This window comes from Engystomops pustulosus, chromosome 1, assembly GCF_040894005.1.
Source record: "Engystomops pustulosus chromosome 1, aEngPut4.maternal, whole genome shotgun sequence".
Classification (NCBI taxonomy): domain Eukaryota; kingdom Metazoa; phylum Chordata; class Amphibia; order Anura; family Leptodactylidae; genus Engystomops; species Engystomops pustulosus.
The window spans coordinates 2530009-2553978 of NC_092411.1; the positions used below are offsets into that span (position 1 = coordinate 2530009).

The window sequence follows — 23970 nt, forward strand, 5'->3', positions numbered from 1 at the left end:
ACACGGATGTCCTATAGACAGGTACGGTATATAGCACACGGATGTCCTATAGACAGGTACGGTATATAGCACACGGATGTCCTATAGACAGGTACGGTATATAGCACACGGCTGTCCTATAGGCAGGTACGGTATATAGCACACGGTTGTCCTATAGACACGTACGGTATATAGCACACGGCTGTCCTATAGACACATACAGTATATAGCACACGGCTGTCCTATAGACACGTACGGTATATAGCACACGGCTGTCCTATAGACAGGTATAATGGGGCTGTGACAATACGAGTCTTGGATCAGACGTCTCAGTCGTCCCCCATTATTCCTGCACTTTGCTGCAGACGTCGGCTCTATTGTGAGGCCTCGTCCTCGCTGCAGACAATGGAAGATCATCCTCCGCACAAAGAATCCAATCTCTATCCCGACAAGCGCCACAAAGAGACTCGTCCTATCACATCGCTTATCTGTGTATTACAGCTCCGCACCGGCCCTCATATACCACATAACCCGCTACATCCCCCGAGAGAGCAGGATGGACAGAGGACACAACAGCAGGACAAGGATAGATAGAGATGAGCATAACCTCTCCATACAGACCCCAGACCACAACCTCTCCATGTACAGACCCCAGACCACTCCACATACAGACCCCAGACCACAACCTCTCCATGTACAGACCACAACCTCTCCACATACACACCCCAGACCACAACCTCTCCACATACACACCCCAGACCACAACCTCTCCACATACACACCCCAGACCACAACCTCTCCACATACACACCCCAGACCACAACCTCTCCACATACACACCCCAGACCACAACCTCTCCACATACAGACCCCAAACCACAACCTCTCCACGTACAGACCCCAGACCACTCCACATACAGACCCCAGACCACAACCTCTCCATGTACAGACCACAAACACTCCACATACTGACCTCAGACCACAACCTCTCCACATACACACCCCAGACCACAACCTCTCCACATACAGACCCCAGACCACAACCTCTCCACATACAGACCCCAGACCACAACCTCTCCACATACAGACCCCAGACCACAACCTCTCCACATACAGACCCCAAACCACAACCTCTCCACGTACAGACCCCAGACCACTCCACATACAGACCCCAGACCACAACCTCTCCATGTACAGACCACAAACACTCCACATACTGACCTCAGACCATAACCGCTCCACATACGGACCCCAGACCGTAACCCCAAACCATAACATACAGACCCCAGACCATAACCACTCAACATACAGATCCGGGACCTTAACTTCCTGGAATATTTTATACTGGGAATAATACTGTACTGGGAGTGGTACTGTATACTGGGATTGATACTATATACTGGGAGTGAGTAATGGGTCCAGCATTTCTTGTCAGGCGGCTGACCCTCCACATGGAGACCACATGCAGGAGGTGCAGCCATGTCACCGCCATGAGGAGTGTCACTTCCTGGGGCAGATATAGGAGGAGGGTGAGGAGTGATGGCCCCGTGCTGACAGCTTCCATGTGGATTCTATATAATGAAGGAGCCGGGGGCAGGCGCCATGTCGTCCAGTGGCAGCTCCATAGGGTGTAGACTATTTCCTCCAGAAATCAGGAGATCCACAGAAAACTGAAGATTCCTGCTTCATCCCTCACATAGTAATTTTTTCAGCAGGCTGTAAAGTGAGAAGAGAGTTCAGCTGCCATCTAGTGGTGAAAATGAAATCTACAGGATATGGATAATAATGGAATCGATGAATGTTACATGGGGGGTTACGTGGGGTCTGAGGTGCTGCAGATGTGGGGGCGCTGCGGCTGGTTTACATCAGAGCCTCGCCTGCTGCGCCCCCTTTGTGTCCGGGCCCCTAATGTGATGTAATCTGTACTATAAGAGAGGTGATAAATCTTCGCCCCTCACTTGATAATTTGGGGTCTGTTTGTCATCAGGCAGATTTTACCTTCAGGTAAAGTGGAAAAAATAAGGATCAGAACATCTGGAGACGGCGGCGCAGGATCCGTTATATGTGACCTTGTGGTGTCATAGCCGCCACTATGTATTACACTCCGCTGTTAACTCCTCGTAGACCGGAGCTGTGCTTCACATTGTGATCTTTTAACAAATTTGTGTTCCACTAATTTGGTGACTTTTGCGTCTTCTGAATCCGGCGTCTCCATCATTATCCGCAGCTGCCTCCATTATTATGCAGAGCCCCCCTATTCCCAGTGTCTCCCCTCATTGCAGCTGCAGAGCCTATGATTGACAGGAGCATTTTCCGAAAAATACCCCCCATTATTGAGCCGTCATCTCTGGAAGGGGGACGAGACCCCACAATTAGCGCAACATGATAATCTACATGATAATGACACAATGTGCCGACACTTCAGATGTGGGAGGCGCCCATCATCCCGCCAGACACCCCTCATTACATGACTGATCTGTAATCCCCTCCATTCACCCCGAGATAAAAGCCCCACAAATGACTCGAGAACTTCATCCATCATCATCATCAATGTATGATGGCTCCATGATCCGCAGGTGGAGGGGGATTAATCGCCCCCCATCAGGCTCTGAGGGTGCAGCCACATGTTGTGTTTGACACATATGTTTAAAAACGCATTGCAAGAGCTGAAGAGAGAATCGCCTGATTAAACAGCGGTTAACATTTGCATTAACATTGCATTAATAAACGCATACATTAACACAATGTTAACATGTGTGTTAATGAGTTATCGGTTGCATTTTGTAAATGCTGTTTAATTAGGCAAATCTCTCCTTATTTGTTGCAAACGCATGCGATTCACTAAGATCGTGCGCCCGATATCCTGCATGTGTCGCTTCCCCGCTCAGGTCCCTGGAGTTCACCTTCTTCCTGGTGCATGTAAGTGCATTGTCCGTGTATAATGTGCTGTGCGCGGAGTCACTAAGATCCTGCACCCGATATCCTGCATGTGTCGCTTCCCCGCTCAGGTCCCTGGAGTTCACCCTCTTCTTCCTGGTGCATGTAAGTGCATTGTCCGTGTATAATGCGCTGTGCGGGGAGTCACTAAGATCCTGCACCCGATATCCTGCATGTGTCGCTTCCCCGCTCAGGTCCCTGGAGTTCACCTTCTTCTTCCTGGTGCATGTAAGTGCATTGTCCGTGTAGAATGCGCTGTGCGGGGAGTCACTAAGATTGTGCGTCCGATATCCTGCATGAGTCACTTCCCCGCTCAGGTCCCCGGAGTTCACCTTCTTCTTCCTGGTGCATGTAAGTGCATTGTCCGTGTATAATGCGCTGTGCGGGGAGTCACTAAGATCCTGCACCCGATATCCTGCATGTGTCGCTTCCCCGCTCAGGTCCCTGGAGTTCACCTTCCTCTTCCTGGTGCATGTAAGTGCATTGTCCGTGTAGAATGCGCTGTGCGGGGAGTCACTAAGATTGTGCGTCCGATATCCTGCATGAGTCACTTCCCCGCTCAGGTCCCCGGAGTTCACCTTCTTCTTCCTGGTGCATGTAAGTGCATTGTCCGTGTATAATGCGCTGTGCGGGGAGTCACTAAGATCCTGCCCCCGATATCCTGCATGAGTCACTTCCCCGCTCAGGTCCCCGGAGTTCACCTTCTTCTTCCTGGTGCATGTAAGTGCATTGTCCGTGTATAATGCGCTGTGCGGGGAGTCACTAAGATCCTGCCCCCGATATCCTGCATGAGTCACTTCCCCGCTCAGGTCCCCGGAGTTCACCTTCTTCTTCCTGGTGCATGTAAGTGCATTGTCTGTGTATAATGCGCTGTGCAGGGAGTCACTAAGATCCTGCACCCGATATCCTGCATGTGTCACTTCCCCGCTCAGGTCCCTGGAGTTCACCTTCTTCTTCCTGGTGCATGTAAGTGCATTGTCCGTGTATAATGCGCTGTGCGGGGAGTCACTAAGATCCTGCGCCTGATATCCTGCATGTGTCTCTTCCCCGCTCAGGTCCCTGGAGTTCACCCTCTTCTTCCTGGTGCATGTAAGTGCATTGTCCGTGTATAATGCGCTGTGCGGGGAGTCACTAAGATTGTGCGTCCGATATACTGCATGTGTCACTTCCCCGCTCAGGTCCCCGGAGTTCACCTTCTTCTTCCTGGTGCATGTAAGTGCATTGTCCGTGTATAATGCGCTGTGCGGGGAGTCACTAAGATCCTGCGCCTGATATCCTGCATGTGTCTCTTCCCCGCTCAGGTCCCTGGAGTTCACCCTCTTCTTCCTGGTGCATGTAAGTGCATTGTCCGTGTAGAATGCGCTGTGCGGGGAGTCACTAAGATTGTGCGTCCGATATCCTGCATGAGTCACTTCCCCGCTCAGGTCCCCGGAGTTCACCTTCTTCTTCCTGGTGCATGTAAGTGCATTGTCTGTGTATAATGCGCTGTGCAGGGAGTCACTAAGATCCTGCACCCGATATCCTGCATGTGTCACTTCCCCGCTCAGGTCCCTGGAGTTCACCTTCTTCTTCCTGGTGCATGTAAGTGCATTGTCCGTGTATAATGCGCTGTGCGGGGAGTCACTAAGATCCTGCGCCTGATATCCTGCATGTGTCTCTTCCCCGCTCAGGTCCCTGGAGTTCACCCTCTTCTTCCTGGTGCATGTAAGTGCATTGTCCGTGTATAATGCGCTGTGCGGGGAGTCACTAAGATTGTGCGTCCGATATCCTGCATGTGTCACTTCCCCGCTCAGGTCCCCGGAGTTCACCTTCTTCTTCCTGGTGCATGTAAGTGCATTGTCCGTGTATAATGCGCTGTGCGGGGAGTCACTAAGATCCTGCGCCTGATATCCTGCATGTGTCTCTTCCCCGCTCAGGTCCCTGGAGTTCACCCTCTTCTTCCTGGTGCATGTAAGTGCATTGTCCGTGTATAATGCGCTGTGCGGGGAGTCACTAAGATTGTGCGTCCGATATCCTGCATGTGTCACTTCCCCGCTCAGGTCCCCGGAGTTCACCTTCTTCTTCCTGGTGCATGTAAGTGCATTGTCCGTGTATAATGCGCTGTGCGGGGAGTCACTAAGATCCTGCGCCTGATATCCTGCATGTGTCTCTTCCCCGCTCAGGTCCCTGGAGTTCACCCTCTTCTTCCTGGTGCATGTAAGTGCATTGTCCGTGTATAATGCGCTGTGCGGGGAGTCACTAAGATTGTGCGTCCGATATCCTGCATGTGTCACTTCCCCGCTCAGGTCCCCGGAGTTCACCTTCTTCTTCCTGGTGCATGTAAGTGCATTGTCCGTGTATAATGCGCTGTGCGGGGAGTCACTAAGATCCTGCGCCTGATATCCTGCATGTGTCTCTTCCCCGCTCAGGTCCCTGGAGTTCACCCTCTTCTTCCTGGTGCATGTAAGTGCATTGTCCGTGTAGAATGCGCTGTGCGGGGAGTCACTAAGATTGTGCGTCCGATATCCTGCATGAGTCACTTCCCCGCTCAGGTCCCCGGAGTTCACCTTCTTCTTCCTGGTGCATGTAAGTGCATTGTCTGTGTATAATGCGCTGTGCAGGGAGTCACTAAGATCCTGCACCCGATATCCTGCATGTGTCACTTCCCCGCTCAGGTCCCTGGAGTTCACCTTCTTCTTCCTGGTGCATGTAAGTGCATTGTCCGTGTATAATGCGCTGTGCGGGGAGTCACTAAGATCCTGCGCCTGATATCCTGCATGTGTCTCTTCCCCGCTCAGGTCCCCGGAGTTCACCTTCTTCTTCCTGGTGCATGTAAGTGCATTGTCCGTGTATAATGCGCTGTGCGGGGAGTCACTAAGATCCTGCGCCTGATATCCTGCATGTGTCTCTTCCCCGCTCAGGTCCCTGGAGTTCACCCTCTTCTTCCTGGTGCATGTAAGTGCATTGTCCGTGTATAATGCGCTGTGCGGGGAGTCACTAAGATTGTGCGTCCGATATCCTGCATGTGTCACTTCCCCGCTCAGGTCCCCGGAGTTCACCTTCTTCTTCCTGGTGCGTGTAAGTGCATTGTCTTACGACACAATTAAAATGTTAAATCCGGCGCCCAGTCCGAATCAGTCGGATTGTTTGACTGTCGGCCACCGATTTCGGTCACATGAAACACGGCAGCTGCACCGCAATCCAATCGCGTGCAATACAATCCCCTTCTAAATACCTGTCCCAGCGTCGCAAATCCCAAAAACGTTGGGAAGTTAGACGGAAATGCGATCCGCAGACCCTTAGTAAATAAGCCCCATTGAATTGTAGCATCCTCCTGATGTATGTGGTGTATCCTGTGTGTATTAGAAGTGTTATATACTGTGTGCTTATCGGGTACATTGTATCCTGTGTGTATCAGACATGTAGTATATGTGATATGTAACCTGTGTATTGGGCATATTCCTTCTTATGTGTCTGCAGTGTGTGTTATACTGTGTGTTATACGTGTATCAGACGTGGTTTATCTGCTATGTATTAGACATGTAGTGTGTGTTGGACATGCGTTATAGCGATGTGTATATCGGGTATGTATCAGACATGTAATTCCCCGTGTATATCATACGTGACACATGTCATGATGTTTGTATCCTGTCCGGAGACTTGTTTGTGCCGTCCCTAATCTTAGATGACATCTGTATGGTCTCTTGGCTCCCTCCATGTTGGCTGATCTCAGTAGACGGCTCCCCAGCTGGGTCCTATCAGTCTTATGATCCTGAGATTACGACTCCTTATCCGTCACTTACAGTTTGTCTCAGCACAATATGGACGGTGTCAGCCAAAGGTCTGTTTGCTTTCCTAGGACAAGATATCTTCGTCATGTTGACAAGCATGAATCTCCAGCCTGTTGTGTAGACTCCTCGGGAGAGAGGGCTGAAGGATGCTCTCTAGTAGCCGCTCTCCTAATAAGTTGTGGGGCTCATCATTTCCCCCGATAAGAAGAGTTGGACTTTGTGGACACCGGGTTTTAATGGCTTAATCTCTGACCATGATAAAGTCCTGTTGAATGAAAAGCGTTGTTTGATTTACGGTTTCCAAGACTTGTGCTAAGCGGAGCAGAAATAAGTGGCATTAGGTAGTGGCATAGGGGGATACAATCCCTTCTCGGAGTTGTGAGATATCAATGCAGGGAACTTCACAAGACCCTCACAGCCATCAAACGTCTCCAGAACCTTCTGCCTTGTGTCTGGGTCTTCAGACTGCTCCATGTCTCCATCATCTCCATCCGTCGTGTTACCACTCATCCACTTCTTCCTTCTCCATCTCTTCCATGTAGTTGACCATCTCCATCCGTCGTGTTACCGCTCCTCCACTTCTTCCGTCTCTTCCATGTAGTTCACCATCTCCATCATCTCCATCCGTCGTGTTACCGCTCATCCACTTCTTCCTTCGCCATCTCTTCCATGTAGTTCTCCATCCGTCGTGTTACCACTCATCCACTTCTTTTTTCTCCGTCTCTTCCATGTAGTTGACCATTTCCATTATCTCCATCCGTCGTCTTACCACTCATCCACTTCTTCCTTCTCCATCTCTTCCTTGTAGTTGACCATCTCCATCCATCTTTTTACCGCTGCACCACTTCTTCCTTCTCCATCTCTTCCATGTAGTTGACCATCTCCATCCGTCGTGTTACCGCTCCTCCACTTCTTCCGTCTCTTCCATGTAGTTCACCATCTCCATCATCTCCATCCGTCGTGTTACCGCTCATCCACTTCTTCCTTCGCCATCTCTTCCATGTAGTTCTCCATCCGTCGTGTTACCACTCATCCACTTCTTCTTTCTCCGTCTCTTCCATGTAGTTGACCATTTCCATTATCTCCATCCGTCGTCTTACCACTCATCCATTTCTTCCTTCTCAGTCTCTTCCATGTAGTTCACCATCTCCATCCGTCGTGTTACCACTCATCCATTTCTTCCTTATACATCTCTTCCATGTAGTTGACCATCTCCATCATCTCCATCCATCTCGTTACCACTCATCCACTTCTTCCTTCTCCGTCTCTTCCATGTAGTTCACCATCTCCATCCGTCATGTTACCGCTCATCCACTTCTTCCTTCTTCGTCTCTTCCACGTAGTCTGTGATCACTGCTTCTCCTTCTCGTGGTTGTCCTGGCGTTCATGAGATCTTACTTTCCCAAACACTTATCTTTACATTCCGTTTCTCTTGTGGTGGGCTCCATGTGCCATCTCACACCATTGCCCCTGTGGGTATTCTCTAGTTACTCTGCCCTCCTTGCCCCAGGCCTCTTTGTACGTTGTTTTGATGCATTTTTCCTCTATATCTGCATCCGGCGACCAGAGCGGCGCCCGCGTCCATCAGAACGGGCTGATCACACAGACTTCCTCCAGTCCTCCTCTAATGATGTTTATAGACCTGTAAGTCGGCAGAGATGAGTGCGCCGCAATCTAATCATCTCATCGGATCACGGAATGAAAGGCAAATACAATTTATCTAATTGTGCATCATTGAGCGACGAGCCAGATGCCTGTACCAGGGCTGCGGCCTCTAGATAGTCAATGCGTATTCTATGTAAATATAGTTACCACCTGCAGGGGTCGGTGTCACTGATTAAGGGAATAGACAAAACATGTGCTGAGAGCGCCACCTACAGGGGATGACGGGCAGAGCACCACTGATGTAGCCATGGGTCATAGATGCTAAATCCTTCATCCAGTGTTTAGGTGACCCGGGAGCATAGACTGTGACCTATAGGAGTAGTTGTTAGTCATGTGACTAGAGTCATAACTCCACAGTTAGCAGGGGGTTCACATACTATTTGCCATAAAGTACATATAGACAGATCTTCCATCTTTGTACATTGTGCGTGTCGCGGTGTAGGCCTCTAGGATGCTCCAGGCAGGACATAGGGAAGTAATGCTATGGGTGATGCATTGTGGGTAAGGGATCGTAGGGCCTCATACAGTATCGGCACATGTTCACCTGCTGACCTCTCGTCTCCGTCACACTCACAGCACAGAGGGGAGACCTGAGCGAGGACACGGCCGCCTGTAAACCTGATACCCTCCTGCATGAGACCCCTGACAGCCGCCGTCTATATAGTGTATCAGTCACCTGGGCCGGATATCACCGCCGCGTCTGTTCTGTGTCAGCCGCTCTGCCAGCTCTGTCACCCCATCCCTCAAGCCAGAGGAAGAAGGAAAACGGCATAAGAGCCCCCTCTCCCCCCGGGACCCCCGCCTTTACAATGTGGAGTAAAAGATCATGGGTTATGTCCTGTAACATGTATCCAGCTATAAACAAAACCATACACAGCTATAATACTATAGAATAATAAGACATAGCTATAATACTATATAATACAACAGCTATAATACTATATAATACAACACACTGCTATAATACTATATAATAACAGCTATAATACTATATAATACACTGCTATAATGCTATATAATAACAGCTATAATGCTATATAATAACAGCTATACTATATATTACTCTGCTATAATACTACAGCTATAATAATATATAATACAACACACTGCTATACTACTACAGCTATAATAATATATAATACAACACACTGCTATACTACTACAGCTATAATACTATATAATACACTGCTATAATACAACACGCTGCTATACTACTATATAATAACAGCTATAATACTTTATAATACCACAGCTTTAATACAACACACTGCTATAATACTACAGTTATAATAGTATATAATACACTGCTATAATACTATAAATATAAATACAGCACCAGAACCCAGATCAGTATATAAATACAGCACCAGAACCCAGATCAGTATATAAATACAGCACCAGAACCCAGATCAGTATATAAATACAGCACCAGAACCCAGATCAGTATATAAATACAGCACCAGAACCCAAGCTAAGTACATACATACAGCACCAGAACCCAAGCTAAGTACATACATACAGCACCAGAACCCAAGCTAAGTACATACATACAGCATCAGAACATATCTTATGCCTGTTCTGTTTAGATGAAGTTCTTTATGAAATGTGATCTCTACAGAACAGGAAGTGTCTGATTATTGTGAGACTATTGAGAAGTTTTATAAATCATGAATCGGAACCATCGCACCTCTCATCATTCCATGTCACGTGTTTCTTTGTGCCGATACTTTGTGCTCCGGTTCATGACAACGTTGTGCTGTGTGTTTTCCTGCGCAGGTGGAGTTGTCGGACGGGACGTCGCACACCATCACAGACGCCTACGCTGGTAAGGAGTACATAATCCAAGTGGCCGCCAAAGACTACGAGATTGGCACGTGGAGTGACTGGAGTGTAGCCGCCCATGCCACCCCGTGGACAGAAGAGCCCAAGTACATCACAACAGAAGCGCAGAAAACAGGTGCGGGGCGCGAGACATGGAGACCGGGGGAGGGGGAGACAACGGCCTGGAGCCGATGACATCACTCCTCATGGATCATAGAGATCTGACCATGTGTGGTGCTTCATGATGTACGTACAGGACAGCGCATACACGATCTTGTATGAAGAGAGGTAGAAGACCAGAACACGTCACCCCTCGGCCGAGAGAGCCATGAACGCTACATATTTTAAAATGTTATTCCGTAAGACCCCTACAACATGCACATACCTCCCAGTAGATCGGTAGCCCCAGCACACGCTTTCCAGAAGATAGGTAGTCACAGCAAAAAAAAAATGAATATTCGCCTACCTGCGTTCCCTGCAGCCAGCTCCTCATCGCTCCCGCACTCTTCTCTTTGACCCAGGCTTGGACGATGGCGCCTGGGTCGTACAAAGGACGTAGTCAGCGGTAACATCACTGCTGTGTCCAGTGATCAGTCTAAGACACACAGCAGCCATCACTATATATTAAAGATCTGTCAGAGCCACATGCAGACAACAAAAGAGCCACATCCGGCCCCCCAAGCCATAGGTTCCCTACCCCTGCTTTATCTTATCCACCGTTGCCCCATTTCTTTCTTACCCATTGCCCCCTCCCATATCCCCACTTACCCCATTCCTCACTTCCCCTACTATTCTCCCCTATACCCACTACTTTTCCTTCTTTACCCCTTTCTCTTCTCCCCTATAACCCCTGCTCTCCCTTCTTTACCCCTTTCTCTTCTCCCCTATAACCCCTGCTCTCCCTTCTTTACCCCTTTCTCTTCTCCCCTATAACCCCTGCTCTCCCTTCTTTACCCCTTTCTCTTCTCCCCTATAACCCCTGCTCTCCCTTCTTTACCCCTTTCTCTTCTCCCCTATAACCCCTGCTCTCCCTTCTTTACCCCTTTCTCTTCTCCCCTATAACCCCTGCTCTCCCTTCTTTACCCCTTTCTCTTCTCCCCTATAACCCCTGCTCTCCCTTCTTTACCCCTTTCTCTTCTCCCCTATAACCCCTGCTCTCCCTTCTTTACCCCCTTCCCTTCTCCCCTATAACCCCTGCTCTCCCTTCTTTACCCCCTTCCCTTCTCCCCTATAACCCCTGCTTTCCCTTCTTTACCCCCTTCCCTTCTCCCCTATAACCCCTGCTTTCCCTTCTTTACCCCCTTCCCTTCTCCCCTATAACCCCTGCTTTCCCTTCTTTACCCCCTTCCCTTCTCCCCTATAACCCCTGCTTTCCCTTCTTTACCCCCTTCCCTTCTCCCCTATAACCCCTGCTTTCCCTTTTTTACCCCCTTCCCTTCTCCCCTGTACCCCCTTCCTTCCCTGGTGGCAGTTTCATCTGATGCTGTGACACTTTATAATCTTTAGCTCTATAATGTCCCACCTATAGAAATCCCGGGGATAGCAGCAGAGTGTCTGGGCCCGTGTTGTGCGGGGCCCCCAGGAGCCCTTGGTACTTGCGTTGAGAGCGTGGTCCAGGGATGAACATATTTCTGTGATCAGACCCTAAATGGGGGGGGGGCAGTGGTCCGGGACGTATCGGGAACAGATGGGACGTGTGCGGCGGTGGGAACGTCGTCTGCACAGACCCCAGATATTTGTGTATGAGCTGCTCCTCCCCCCTCGCTATGAGATCCCTCATAAACATCATGTATTATATTCTAATTATTAATACTCCACATCAAAGACCCCCGATCCGCAGCCGCAGCCCCCCTCCCCCGCCAGGAGATCATTAAACTCCCACCTGGGGGAGGGGAAATCACTGACCTCCATGTCCTGTGTATTAGAGGGTAATTAAAGTCTAATGAGCAAATAATGAAACCCCCTCACACAGCGCCGAGCACTTAACCCTCCAGTGGCCTCACGTGTAGCCCGAGACGTTGCAGGGTTGCGCCTCCCAGGACGATCCGTGCTCCCGCAGCTTTGAAATCTGCCCAGAAAATTCAGCTTTTTCCCTAATAACAGATGTTTTCCTTCCTCATATGTTCTGCTCCATTAAGCAATAAGAAATGTAAGAAAACCCCCCAATTATCGGCTCCTGTGACCTCCACGCTCGTTACTGAGCCCCCACCATAGAGACATCTCTGGCGCATCCACAGGCTGCTGGTGGTACTGCACCTCCCTGCATGTTACTGAGCCCCCACCATAGAGACATCTCTGGCGCATCCGCAGGCTGCTGGCGGTACTGCACCTCCACGCATGTTACTGAGCCTCCACTATAGAGACATCTCTGGCGCATCCTCAGGCTGCTGGTGGTACTGCACCTCCCTGCATGTTACTGAGCCCCCACCATAGAGACATCTCTGGCGCATCCACAGGCTGCTGGTGGTACTGCACCTCCCTGCATGTTACTGAGCCCCCACCATAGAGACATCTCTGGCGCATCCGCAGGCTGCTGGCGGTACTGCACCTCCGCGCTCGTTACTGAACCCCCACCATAGAGACATCTCTGATGCACCCACAGGCTGCTGGCGGCACTGCACCTCCACGCTCGTTACTGAGCCCCCACCATAGAGACATCTCTGGCGCACCCACAGGCTGCTGGCGGTACTGCACCTCCCTGCATGTTACTGAGCCCCCACCATAGAGACATCTCTGGTGCACCCACAGGCTGCTGGCGGTACTGCACCTCCCTGCATGTTACTGAGCCCCCACCATAGAGACATCTCTGGTGCACCCACAGGCTGCTGGCGGTACTGCACCTCCCTGCATGTTACTGAGCCCCCACCATAGAGACATCTCTGGTGCACCCACAGGCTGCTGGCGGTACTACACCTTTTTGCTTGTTACTGAGCCTCCGCGCTTGTTATGGAGCCTTCACCAAAGAGGCATCTCTTGGGCACCCACAGCTGGAGAATATTCAATATACACAATTGTATGATTGCACATCTCTTCAGGGACAATACCTAACACTGGCTGCAGAGAGCACAGAGCACAGCAGTGTGAGGTCTGATCCATCTCTCCAGGGATAGTACATAACACTGGCTGCAGAGAGCACAGAGCACAGCAGTGTGATGTCTGATTACACATCTCTCCAGGGACAATACATAACCCTGGCTGCAGAGAGCACAGAGCACAGCAGTGTGAGGTCTGACTACACATCTCTCCAGGGACAATGCATAACACTGGATGCAGAGAGCACAGAGAACAGCAGTGTGAGGTCTGATTACACATCTCTCCAGGGACAATACATAACCCTGGCTGCAGAGAGCACAGAGAACAGCAGTGTGAGGTCTGATTACACATCTCTCCAGGGACAATACATAACACTGGCTGCACAGAACACAGAGCACAGCAGTGTGAGGTCTGATTACACATCTCTCCAGGGACAATACATAACACTGGCTGCAGAGAGCACAGAGCACAGCAGTGTGAGGTCTGATTACACATCTCTCCAGGGACAATACATAACACTGGCTGCAGAGAGCACAGAGCACAGCAGTGTGAGGTCTGATTACACATCTCTCCAGGGACAATACATAACACTGGCTGCACAGAGCACAGCAGTGTGAGGTCTGATTACACATCTCTCCAGGGACAATACATAACACTGGCTGCAGAGAGCACAGCAGTGTGAGGTCTGATTACACATCTCTCCAGGGACAATACATAACACTGGCTGCAGAGAGCACAGCACAGCAGTGTGAGGTCTGATTACACATCTCTCCAGGGACAATACATAATACTGGCTGCAGAGAGCACAGAGCACAGCAGTGTGAGGTCTGACTACACATCTCACCAGGGATTATACACAACGCTGGTTGGCCAGTATGGTCACAGCTGCTGACAGGTTCCCTTAAAGTTTAGGCTTGCAGTAGCCACAGCTTTGGCTGGTAGTGCAGTGGTATAAGATTTACCCGCACGCAGGGACTTGTGCCCCCACTGGAATATTCCATATTGTGCTGCCAATTATTTGCTGCTACGTTTCCAATGAGAAATTTCCATTTTAAATCCTCGGGGCGGCCGCCTGGTGGGGGCCGAGGCCATAACAAGCCATAGATCTTAATTATCATCAGCGTCTTCTGTAATTGACTCCGGGCCATTAGGGAAAATCCGGTTATTTAGAGCAGAATGTACATTACAGTCTCTGGCTGGATGGCAGCGGAATTACAATAGGAATTGTGCCGCCACCATGTGACTGACGTGGAGTCTCCTGGTCGCTGATGGGGGTCGCTGCAGCCACGGGGCGGGACCAGAACTGGACCCACCAGGTGCAGACAGTCATTACCAGGGGAGATCCCACCAGAAGAGGAACATCATAGAGATGTCATTACAGCAGATACACGCACCCGGTCTGAACTGCGACGTATCTGATCCATGCTCCAGATCATGATTGGCCTCATCAGTGATCGATCCAGAATTGTCCTTGAAAGTGATTGGTCTCAATAACAACTGATCATTGATTGGTCTGGACTGTGATTGGCCTCATTAGTGATTGGCTTGGATAGCAACTGCCTGCATTAATGATTAAATTGGTTAATTGATCTGATCAGCGACTGGTATGATCAGCGATTGATCTGATCAGTGATTGGTTTGATCTGTGGCTGATCTGATCTGATGAGTGATTGGTCGGATCTGTTTGGTCTGATCTGATTGGTCTGATGAGTGATTGGTCTGATCTGATCTGATTGGTCTGATCGGATTGGTGATCAGTGATTGATCTGGTTGTCGTTTGGTCTAATCAATGATTGGCCTGAACAATTATTGATCGGTTCAATGATGGAGATCATCATTGATTGGTCCGTACAGTGCAGTACAGTCTGAGCCCTGATTGGCTTGGGGGTCGGCACAGCCGTAGTATAACCTGCATGTTATATTATATAATGGTCACTTTTCACAATGACCTATTGGAAAAATATTTTCCTTTCAGAAACTTCAACAACAATCACAACCACAACCACGACGACTTACGTATCACCACCGAGCACCAAGCCATGTGACCCAGAACCTACCGTAGGCGGAGCAGCCGTCAGACTATCCTGGATCTCCATATTGTTACTGGCTCCAGTTGGGATTTTGCTTATGTGGTAAGAACAGATTGTAAGATTTCCTGATCTTAAAGGGCCAGTCCTTTAACCGGTTAAGGACCGGGCCCTTTCCTGTTTTTTCATGTCCATTTTTCACTCCCCACCTTCAAAAATCTATAACTTTTTTATTTTTACACGTAAAGAGCTGTGTGATGGCTTGTTTTCTGCGTAACAAATTGCACTTCATAATGATGGTATTAAATATTCCATGCCATGTACTCGGAAGTGGGAAAAAAATTCCAAATGCAATGAAAATGGTGAAAAAACACATTTGCGCCATTTTCTTGTGGGCTTGGATGTTACGTCTTTCACTGAGCGCCCCAAATGACATGTCTACTTATTCTTTGGGTCGGTACGATTAAGGGGATACCAAATTTGTATAGGTTTTATAATATTTTCATACATTTGCAGAAATTAAAACCTCCTGTACAAAAAAATTTTTTTTGATTTTGCCAACTTCTGGCGCTAATAACTTATTTATACTTTGGTGTACGGAGCTGTGGGTGGTGTCATTTTTTGCGAAATTTGATAATATTTTCAATGATATCATTTTTAGGACTGTACGACCTTTTGATCACTTTTTATAGATTTTTTTAGATTTTTCAAAATGGCAAAAAAGTGCCATTTTCGACTTTGGGCGCTATTTTCCGTTACGGGGTTAAATGCATTGAAAAACCGTTATCATATTTTGATAGATCGGGCATTTTCGGACGCGTCGATACCTGATGTGTTTATGATTTTTACTGTTTATTTATATTTATGTCAGTTCTACGGAAAGGGGGGTGATTTGAAATTTTAGGTTTTTTTATTATAATTTTTTTTTTTTAAACTTTTTTTTATTTTTATTTATACTATTTTTCAGACTCCCTAGGGTACTTTAACCCTAGGTTGTCTGATCGATCCTATCATATACTGCCATACTACAGTATGGCAGTATATGGGGATTTTCTTCCTCATTCATTACAATGTGCTATCAGCACATTGTAATGAAGGGGTTAAAACGAAATAGCCTCGGGTCTTCGGAAGACCCGAGGCTACCATGGAGACGGATCGCCGCCCCCCGATGACGTCACGGGGAGCGGCGATCCCAGGTAAGATGGCGGCGGCCATGCGCCGCTATCTGTTTGAGGCTGCCGGCAGCTTTGCCGGCAGCCCACGCTGTAAAAACACCCGCGATCGGTGCTAGCACCGATCGCGGATGTTACCGGTAAGCCTTTGCTGCAATATGCAGCAAAGACTTATCGGCTATGGAGAGGGCTCAGCCCGTGAGCCCTCTCCATGCAGCGCGACCCGACCGCCGCCGTGAATACACGGCGGGCGGTCGCGAACCGGTTAAAAGGAAATCTCCCACCACAATCCATCCTGATAAACCAGGGACATTACTCCTAGATCCGGGCACCGGGACTTCTAAGATTTGTCCTCCTCTAATACGGTGCCTGTCGGCCTACGCTGAGTAGATGATCTCTTGTTCATGTCCCACACTGGGACAAGGTGAAACAGTAAAAAAAAAAAAAAAAAAAAAAAAAAAAAAAGTTTAAAAAAATAAATGAATAAACATCCCCTAATGCCCCTTCATATAAAAAAAAAAAAATCTAAATTTTACATTAAAAAAAAAAGAGAAAAACACTACATATTGGGCATCACCACGTCCGTAACAACCTGTGGAATAAAATAAAATTGATACTAAACCCGCACAGTTAACGCAGTGAAACAAAAATTTTTAAAAGCCGCAAAAATTACAACATTTTCACCTCCAACCACAGATATAAAAAAGTGATCAAAAAGTAACTTTAAACCCGACAAGATATCAATAAAAAGTACAACTTGTCCGGCATAAAACAAGCCCTGAAACAGATCCGTATATAGAAAAAAAAAAAAATCTTCTGCCCAGTAATACAGGGCGGCGCAAAACATAAGCAAATTTCTCGCATAATTAGTTCTATATTCTGCAAAACAAGGCAACCATAAAAAAGCCGTATAACTGGTGGTGACCTATAGAATAAAGATAACATATTATTTCTATGGTGCTCTGTCCGGCCTACGAAGAAAATAACTAAAAGCCCTAAACCAGAATTCATGGATTTTCTTATCCTCACCAAGAAAAATCTTATCAATTAGGTATTGAACCCCCCCCCCCCCCCCAAAATGATTCACCTGACGAGTGGAAGTCACCACCACGTGGAGCTTTTTGTCATTTAATCCGTTGTGAAATTTTTATTTTTGGGGCAAAATTAATATATTTTCCAAAAAAAAAAAAAAAAAAAAATTACAAATTCTAAATTCCACCTCCATTTTGTTTTTACCCCTGTAAAACACCTAAAGGGTTAAAAACTCCTTAAAGTTGGTTTCTATAATGGGGTCATTTATGTGGTTTTACTAATGTTAGGCCTCTCAGAAGACACATGAAAACTTAGCAGATGCCTGTAAATAGAGGTTTAGGCGATTTTCATAAAAATGTTAAAAAAAAAAATTGCACCCACAATTCTAAGCCCCATAACAACCTAAAAAAATGAGAGGAGGCATAAAAAGCCCCGGCCGACATAATGCAGGCACTCAGGAAATATTATTTATAAAGTTATTTTGTGCTAGGACTATCTACTTAAAAAGCAAAGAATTTAGAACTTTGTCAAAAATTCTCAATTTTCAAAATTTTAATTTTTTTTAATAATTAAAAGGCAAAAGATATCATCTAAATATTTCCGCTAATTTGAAGTACAATGTGACGATTAAACAATCTCAAAATGAGATTGTCCTTAAGGGGTTAAAAGGTTTGCTCCACCCTTGTGTGTTTCTAAGTAGATTATAGGGTTAAATGTAAGTTTTAAAACTGTTGGGTAAATCCTATAAGTCCTGAGCATCATGGGGAGGACACAGTTTTATTATAGAGCTTATCGAACATTGAATTATAGCAGGTACAACCTTGGGGGTGGAGCTTCACACAAGTACAACCCCTGCGGAGCTCCTTCAGGTTCAGCTTTAGGTATAGGACATGGTGTTTGTGTCCCAGTCTTTCTCAATCCCTTTTCAATAACTTCTACGTATGAGTAAAAAGTCACATGACACAACCTGCTCCTCACCCGACCTTCTCTCTTCTCTTTGCAGATTCCTTTGCCTCATTCCTACATAAAGTATTTCAATATTTTTTCTCTATTTTGCACATGTTACGGAGGATACAACTTATTTTCATGTTATCTTCATTGGTTAAGAAATGTCTCTTCTTTCTTTGGAGCAATGGACAAATCCAACCGAGAACGGAGAAAAATTACAAACGATCCACAAGCGGTGAGACTGATACAATGTGGACGTATTTAAAAAAAAAAACAAAAACAAAAACAAAACATGGCTGCCAAAATAAGGAGAGTAAAACCAAACTTGCCAACGGCACAGCATCGGCGTGGGAGGAGCCACAGACTCCATGGAGACTCTCTGGTTGATGGGACGCTACGATCGTCACGGGATCATACAGCTATACCGCCATGCCAAAGACGCAACTGCTACGGTACTTTCCCACCATGCTGTGCTGCCCGGGCCAACGTTCCACATCTTTCTGAAAAAAGTAACGCATAACTTCCGGAATATTCTGAGCCACAGGACGATATCGCACATAACTCCTTATTCCACCGTTGGCGCCTTCATCACTTTTTTTTTTTTCTTTGCCAAATGAACGGATTTTGTGCATTTTCTTACATTTTTGGTTACAATTTCTGAGGACAAAAACAAAAAGTTCTACCGTTTCTGGTGCAATGCGCCGCTGGCGGAGGAGAAGAGACAATGGCGCTGCTCCGAGCGTCTTGGATTAATGAACCTTTTTCTTATAAGACCTGAACAAATGACACGTTTCATCCGAAAACTTTTCATACATTTCTGAGACTTTCTCCTCAGTTTCTTGGGTCTCCTGAAACAAAGTATAAGAGGGAGGGGGAGGGGTACGGCGCTGGTCTCATTACCATACAGAATGTCACATGACCACGTGCAACGGTCTCTGGGTTCCAGCAGAGGATTGGTCACAATGTCGATTTTCTGGGGTTGTCCTTTATCTTATTGTTTATTAAGAGCTTCTCCACCCGGTCTGCACTTACCCTCAGGGGCTGCTGCAGAGGGGGGCACAGGAGCCAGCGGGGTCCCCCCATCTGTAGCCAAGTGTAGAGTATTTCCCCCTCTCTCCTGACATGATGGTGTCCCAATCTTTCAATCCCTGGGTTGTATCAGTCCAGTAATACACACACAGATCAAACTTAAGACCGTGGAAAAATTTTACCAAAATTTTCATTTATATATCAGATTGTCTCAGCCTTCACTGTGCAGTTCCTAACCATAAGTTGTGTATCTGAGAACTTGTGATATTTTAGGTTTGTCCATTAAGAGGCTTCAAGACACTGGCGGATATTTGTGAATGCACTCGCGACAAAATTCTATAGGATTTGTGCCCAAAGATACCCTGCGCCATTTATCCAGGCTTTTTTTGGAACTTGTCCAACTAAGTGGTCGTGGCCTTTCAGGGGGAGTGGGCGTGGTCTCACTGGAAAGGGGTGTGGCCAATCGGAAATGGTCTGTGTGCCAATACATATCGAGAACATGATACACACATGTTGTTTAGGATCCTACATAGACTACGATGCTCAGCACAATTGTGCACAGCTACTGCACACGTATGTTCACCCCAGTGTCTGGCCACCTACCCCATTCCTGACATGAATAGTTCTAGTCCAGGAGCTCAGAGTGTGATCAATCCGGTGATACACACACACACAAACATTTGGTGAAATGTTAATTTGTCCTAGACTGACATTGAAAAATTTTACCAAAATTTTATACAGAAATTTGGTCCTGTGCTGCCTGATGGACTCAAGTCCACGATTATATTTGCAGAGATCTTTATGAGTGTGCACTTTCACCCTATGGGTGAGGGGGGATCCAAGCTGTGCTGCAGTAGTGGTGGCACCCTATGGTGAGGGCACGGGTGTTGGCACCCTATCGTGAGGGCACGGGTGTTGGCACCCTATAATGGAACCCCCACCTGCAGTGATTTGTGGGATGGATTATCCCACCTCCTAAAATGACCGGGAGCTCAGGGTGGGATCAGTCCACTTACAATCCAGCCACTCCAAGACATTTGCCCAAATTTTATTCTGGTCCCATCTCTGTTGGTGGATTTGCTCTTAATGTCCAATGAAATGGTCAATGTTACAAATATATAAATGATGATATAAAATGTGAATTGTAAATCTGCTTACTACAGTATTATATGAATGCCACAATATGATTGGTTGTGAGTGGAAAGACTTGAGAAGCCCCAATGGGTGCACGGCTTATAGTCTCCTTGGCATACTTTAGGATTGTTAACTGATGCTGGAGGGGTCGCACCATATTAGGAAGCCACACCCCCTCATTAACTTGGCAGCTCATACACACATTACACAGCAGGGGGCGACAGTGAGCACCGGTGAAAGCCCAATATAAAGCCATGTTACAGCCTGAGGCATGATGGGAAAGCAGCATAGATTAATTGTAAAGTGATTTGATTGCCACATGATCCCGCACCAGTCCTGTAAATATCGGAGAAGACCGGAGTTGCCCTTTAAGTAAGGTTCTACCACTGGAATAAAGCCTTTACCCTCTGTGCACTTTATTTAAAAAAAAAAAAAATAGTCACCATAAAAGTTGTAAATTCAGTTAACGAATCCCAAAAATCAAGGGTCAGACCCCTGAGATTTCTGTATACGGTGAGATGAGTAGTGGAATCAGGTGGGGCTTCCCCTCCATCATGTGAACGTGGCACCATCATACAGGTCACATGTTTTATACTCCAGCCACATCTAGAGCTGCAGTAAGGGTGCTGCTTGGATGGGACTAGAGTATGATGATCAGATGACACTGGGGGGACCCCGAGATCAGCTGTGGTAATAGTGAGTGGGGGTCGTGGACAAGCCCCCTCCCATTGTAGGGGTTGTATAATCACTGACCACCCCCCCCCCCCCTCCCCCAGGTGTGTAGCCGGACGTTGCCGTATTGAGATCATGCACCTTAAATCCCTCCCTCCCTGGGGACACCCAGATTTTGTAAAGAAGCTCCGCCCACTCGCAGGTTCAGTATTTAATACCGTTCATCCCAGTATTAAAAAGAGAAAAAAAAAATGTCAAGAGAAAACATTTCCCGGGCGAAGTTCTCGCTGTATTTGAATTTTTTATAGATGTATATAAACCAGAAGTCGTTCATTAAATGTGATCATTTCATGACGTCCTCCCCTGACTCCGCCTCTTATTTCATCACCTGAATATTACTAGGGACCCCACCTGTATTCCCCTTTTGTCTGCCCCTTAACCCCCCAGTCCCTCCTTATTACACACCCAGGTCCGCTTTCAACTCTGTGTGCCCCTGTCTTGCCCCTTATTACACACCAAGCCTGCCTCCTTCTCCCTGTGTGCCCCCATCTGCCCCCTTATTACACTCCCGGTCTACCCCTCCACCCCCCCCCACAGTCTGCCCCCACCCCTCTCCTGTTTGCCCCCCATTCTCCACCTGTCTGCCCCCCCATCCCCTGTCCTGTCTGCCCCCCCCATCCCCTGTCCTGTCTGCCCCCCCATCCCCCGTCCTGTCTGCCCCCCCATCCCCCGTCCTGTTTGCCCCCTCGTCCCGCCGCTCTCTGCAGGTCAGCTCCCTCCCGTTTTCTTGTCTCTGCTCTTCTGCTTTCTGTCACATTTTGCCGGATTTCTCCTCGTTTCGTGTTTGTGAGACGGAGTAATTGGTGAAGACACAACAGATGGCGAGAAATCAGATTATTAGAAGGGGGGTGACGTCATCTCACGAGACAGAGTGAAGTGGAGGGGAGCAGGACCCTGGATCCGCCAGCAGATCAGGGGTCACTGGAAGGACAAAGCCCCTAATATGCAGAGTCTCCCCCACAGCTTTAAGCCGTATTGTTGTCCTGAGGACATTGTGGGACCCTCCAAAAAGAGAAGAAATGACCATCTGTAAGGTCCCACTGCAGCTGGCGCCGATCACGCCCGGACCTCAATGTCTGTGATGTTATAGAAGTGACCCATGCGCCTGGAGATCAGTGGACATGTGATGGGCACCAGAATGAAATCTAGAGAGACGCCCAGCAGGGGCCACAAGAGACGGAGCCTTCAGAGGCCGAGGCTCCGGTAATAAGGTGCTCAGATGTTGCAGCGCTCCGCCACCTCCGCTCACCTGCTGCAGTCACATGGTCAATGTACAGGAAGAAAAGGCTGCAGAGTATCGCAGCGCCTCCAACCACGAGCGTCAAAAAACCTTCGCCAGAAGTTATGGTTCAGCAAGGTGAGCGCAGCCGTTGTCCCAAAGATCAGGGAAAAACCCTCCAAGAACTCCCGGATTGGTGCTGATCACAGGTGTTAACCTTTTAAATGCTGCCGGCAAAGAATTTAAAGGGTTAACACCTGTGATCGGCACCGGGGAGTTTTCGCAGAATGGGTCGGCTGTGTTGTGTTCATTGGTACCAGAGGAGGCAGAGAGTTGGGGGTCAGGCTGCCCCCTGTAACCGGTTTCACCCATTACTACTATACTCCACAATCTTCAGTGGGGGAGGGGCATGGGGGCATTATACAGTGTGAAGACACTACGGGGGCACTAAACAGTGGGGGGGCACAAGGGACATTATACAGCCCAGCCAATCAAAGGTGACGGCCCATTTCCTGGCTGCAGGTTGTGGAGCACAGTAGGGATCGAGCATCCTCAGAACAGCAGGGGAGGGGGATGAGTGGATTCGCGTAGCAGTCTACCGGTTTTATGAAGTATTTTTAGATAACTAGATGATCCCTTTAAGGATTGCATAGAATGGGAGAGGAGGTTGTGCTGAGCAAGAAGTGTCCAGGTGGGAGCAGCAGCTGCTCAGGACGTCTAATGAGCAATTATCTCCCAGAAAGATGTAATAACGAGCGCTGGACGCCATGATGAGGGGGCACGTGATTGATTCTTGTATGTACTGGAGTTTCCGCCGCCCGGGATCCCAGTAAACACTCGATGATGGATGGAGAGGAGACGTAATGGAGTCTGTGCTGGGGCCACACACACATTAATATGGGAATGTTTTACATAAATATACACATTCTCTTCCTCTAAATGTATAATGGGGGCGCCCGGAGCTACTGCTGTGCCCCCCGGTGCTATGACGGGTCTCGCATGTTCTACAAGAGTAGTCTCTGCCGGGTAGTGAGAGAGGCACAGTTACTAATAATGTGGGAAACGGCAGTAAAAGTCCTTTGCCCGTGTAGAAGGTCCTCTGCATAGGTAGAAGGTCCTCTGCATAGGTAGAAGGTGCTCTGGCCGTGTAGAAGGTGCTCTGGCCGTGTAGAAGGTGCTCTGGCCGTGTAGAAGGTCCTCTGGCCGTGTAGAAGGTCCTCTGGCCGTGTAGAAGGTCCTCTGGCCGTGTAGAAGGTCCTCTGGCCGTGTAGAAGGTCCTCTGGCCGTGTAGAATGCTCAGTGCGACAGATTCATTAAGAATGTGCGCCAGAAGTCATGAATCTGAATCGCTGACCCAAGAGTTCATCAACTTTTTTGTGGTGCTCCTTGGTTAAATCAGGCATACAGTCCGACTGAAGGCCCCCTAATTTGTGTCGCATGGTGCCTCGTGCAGCCGCGTGCGACACAATAGCG

At 48.0% G+C, this 23970-nt stretch overlaps 1 protein-coding gene across 8 annotated transcripts in view; it reads left to right on the forward strand.

Annotated features, from left to right (window-relative positions):
- The window catches only part of CNTFR (ciliary neurotrophic factor receptor), a 313015-nt gene extending 291439 nt beyond the window's left edge, over window positions 1–21576 (forward strand). For 6 of the 8 annotated variants that reach the window (XM_072132727.1, XM_072132728.1, XM_072132732.1 and 3 more), the window contains 3 exons: window positions 10127–10307; window positions 15180–15336; window positions 18439–21576. In XM_072132727.1, coding sequence (XP_071988828.1) covers window positions 10127–10307; window positions 15180–15336; window position 18439 — 339 coding nt within the window. In that variant the 3' untranslated portion in view covers window positions 18440–21576. Of the gene's footprint in view, window positions 1–10126; window positions 10308–15179; window positions 15341–18438 lie in introns of those variants that run through there. The other 2 variants (XM_072132724.1, XM_072132725.1) reach the window with 1 other exon arrangement.
- Window positions 21577–23970: the final 2394 nt, after the last annotated feature.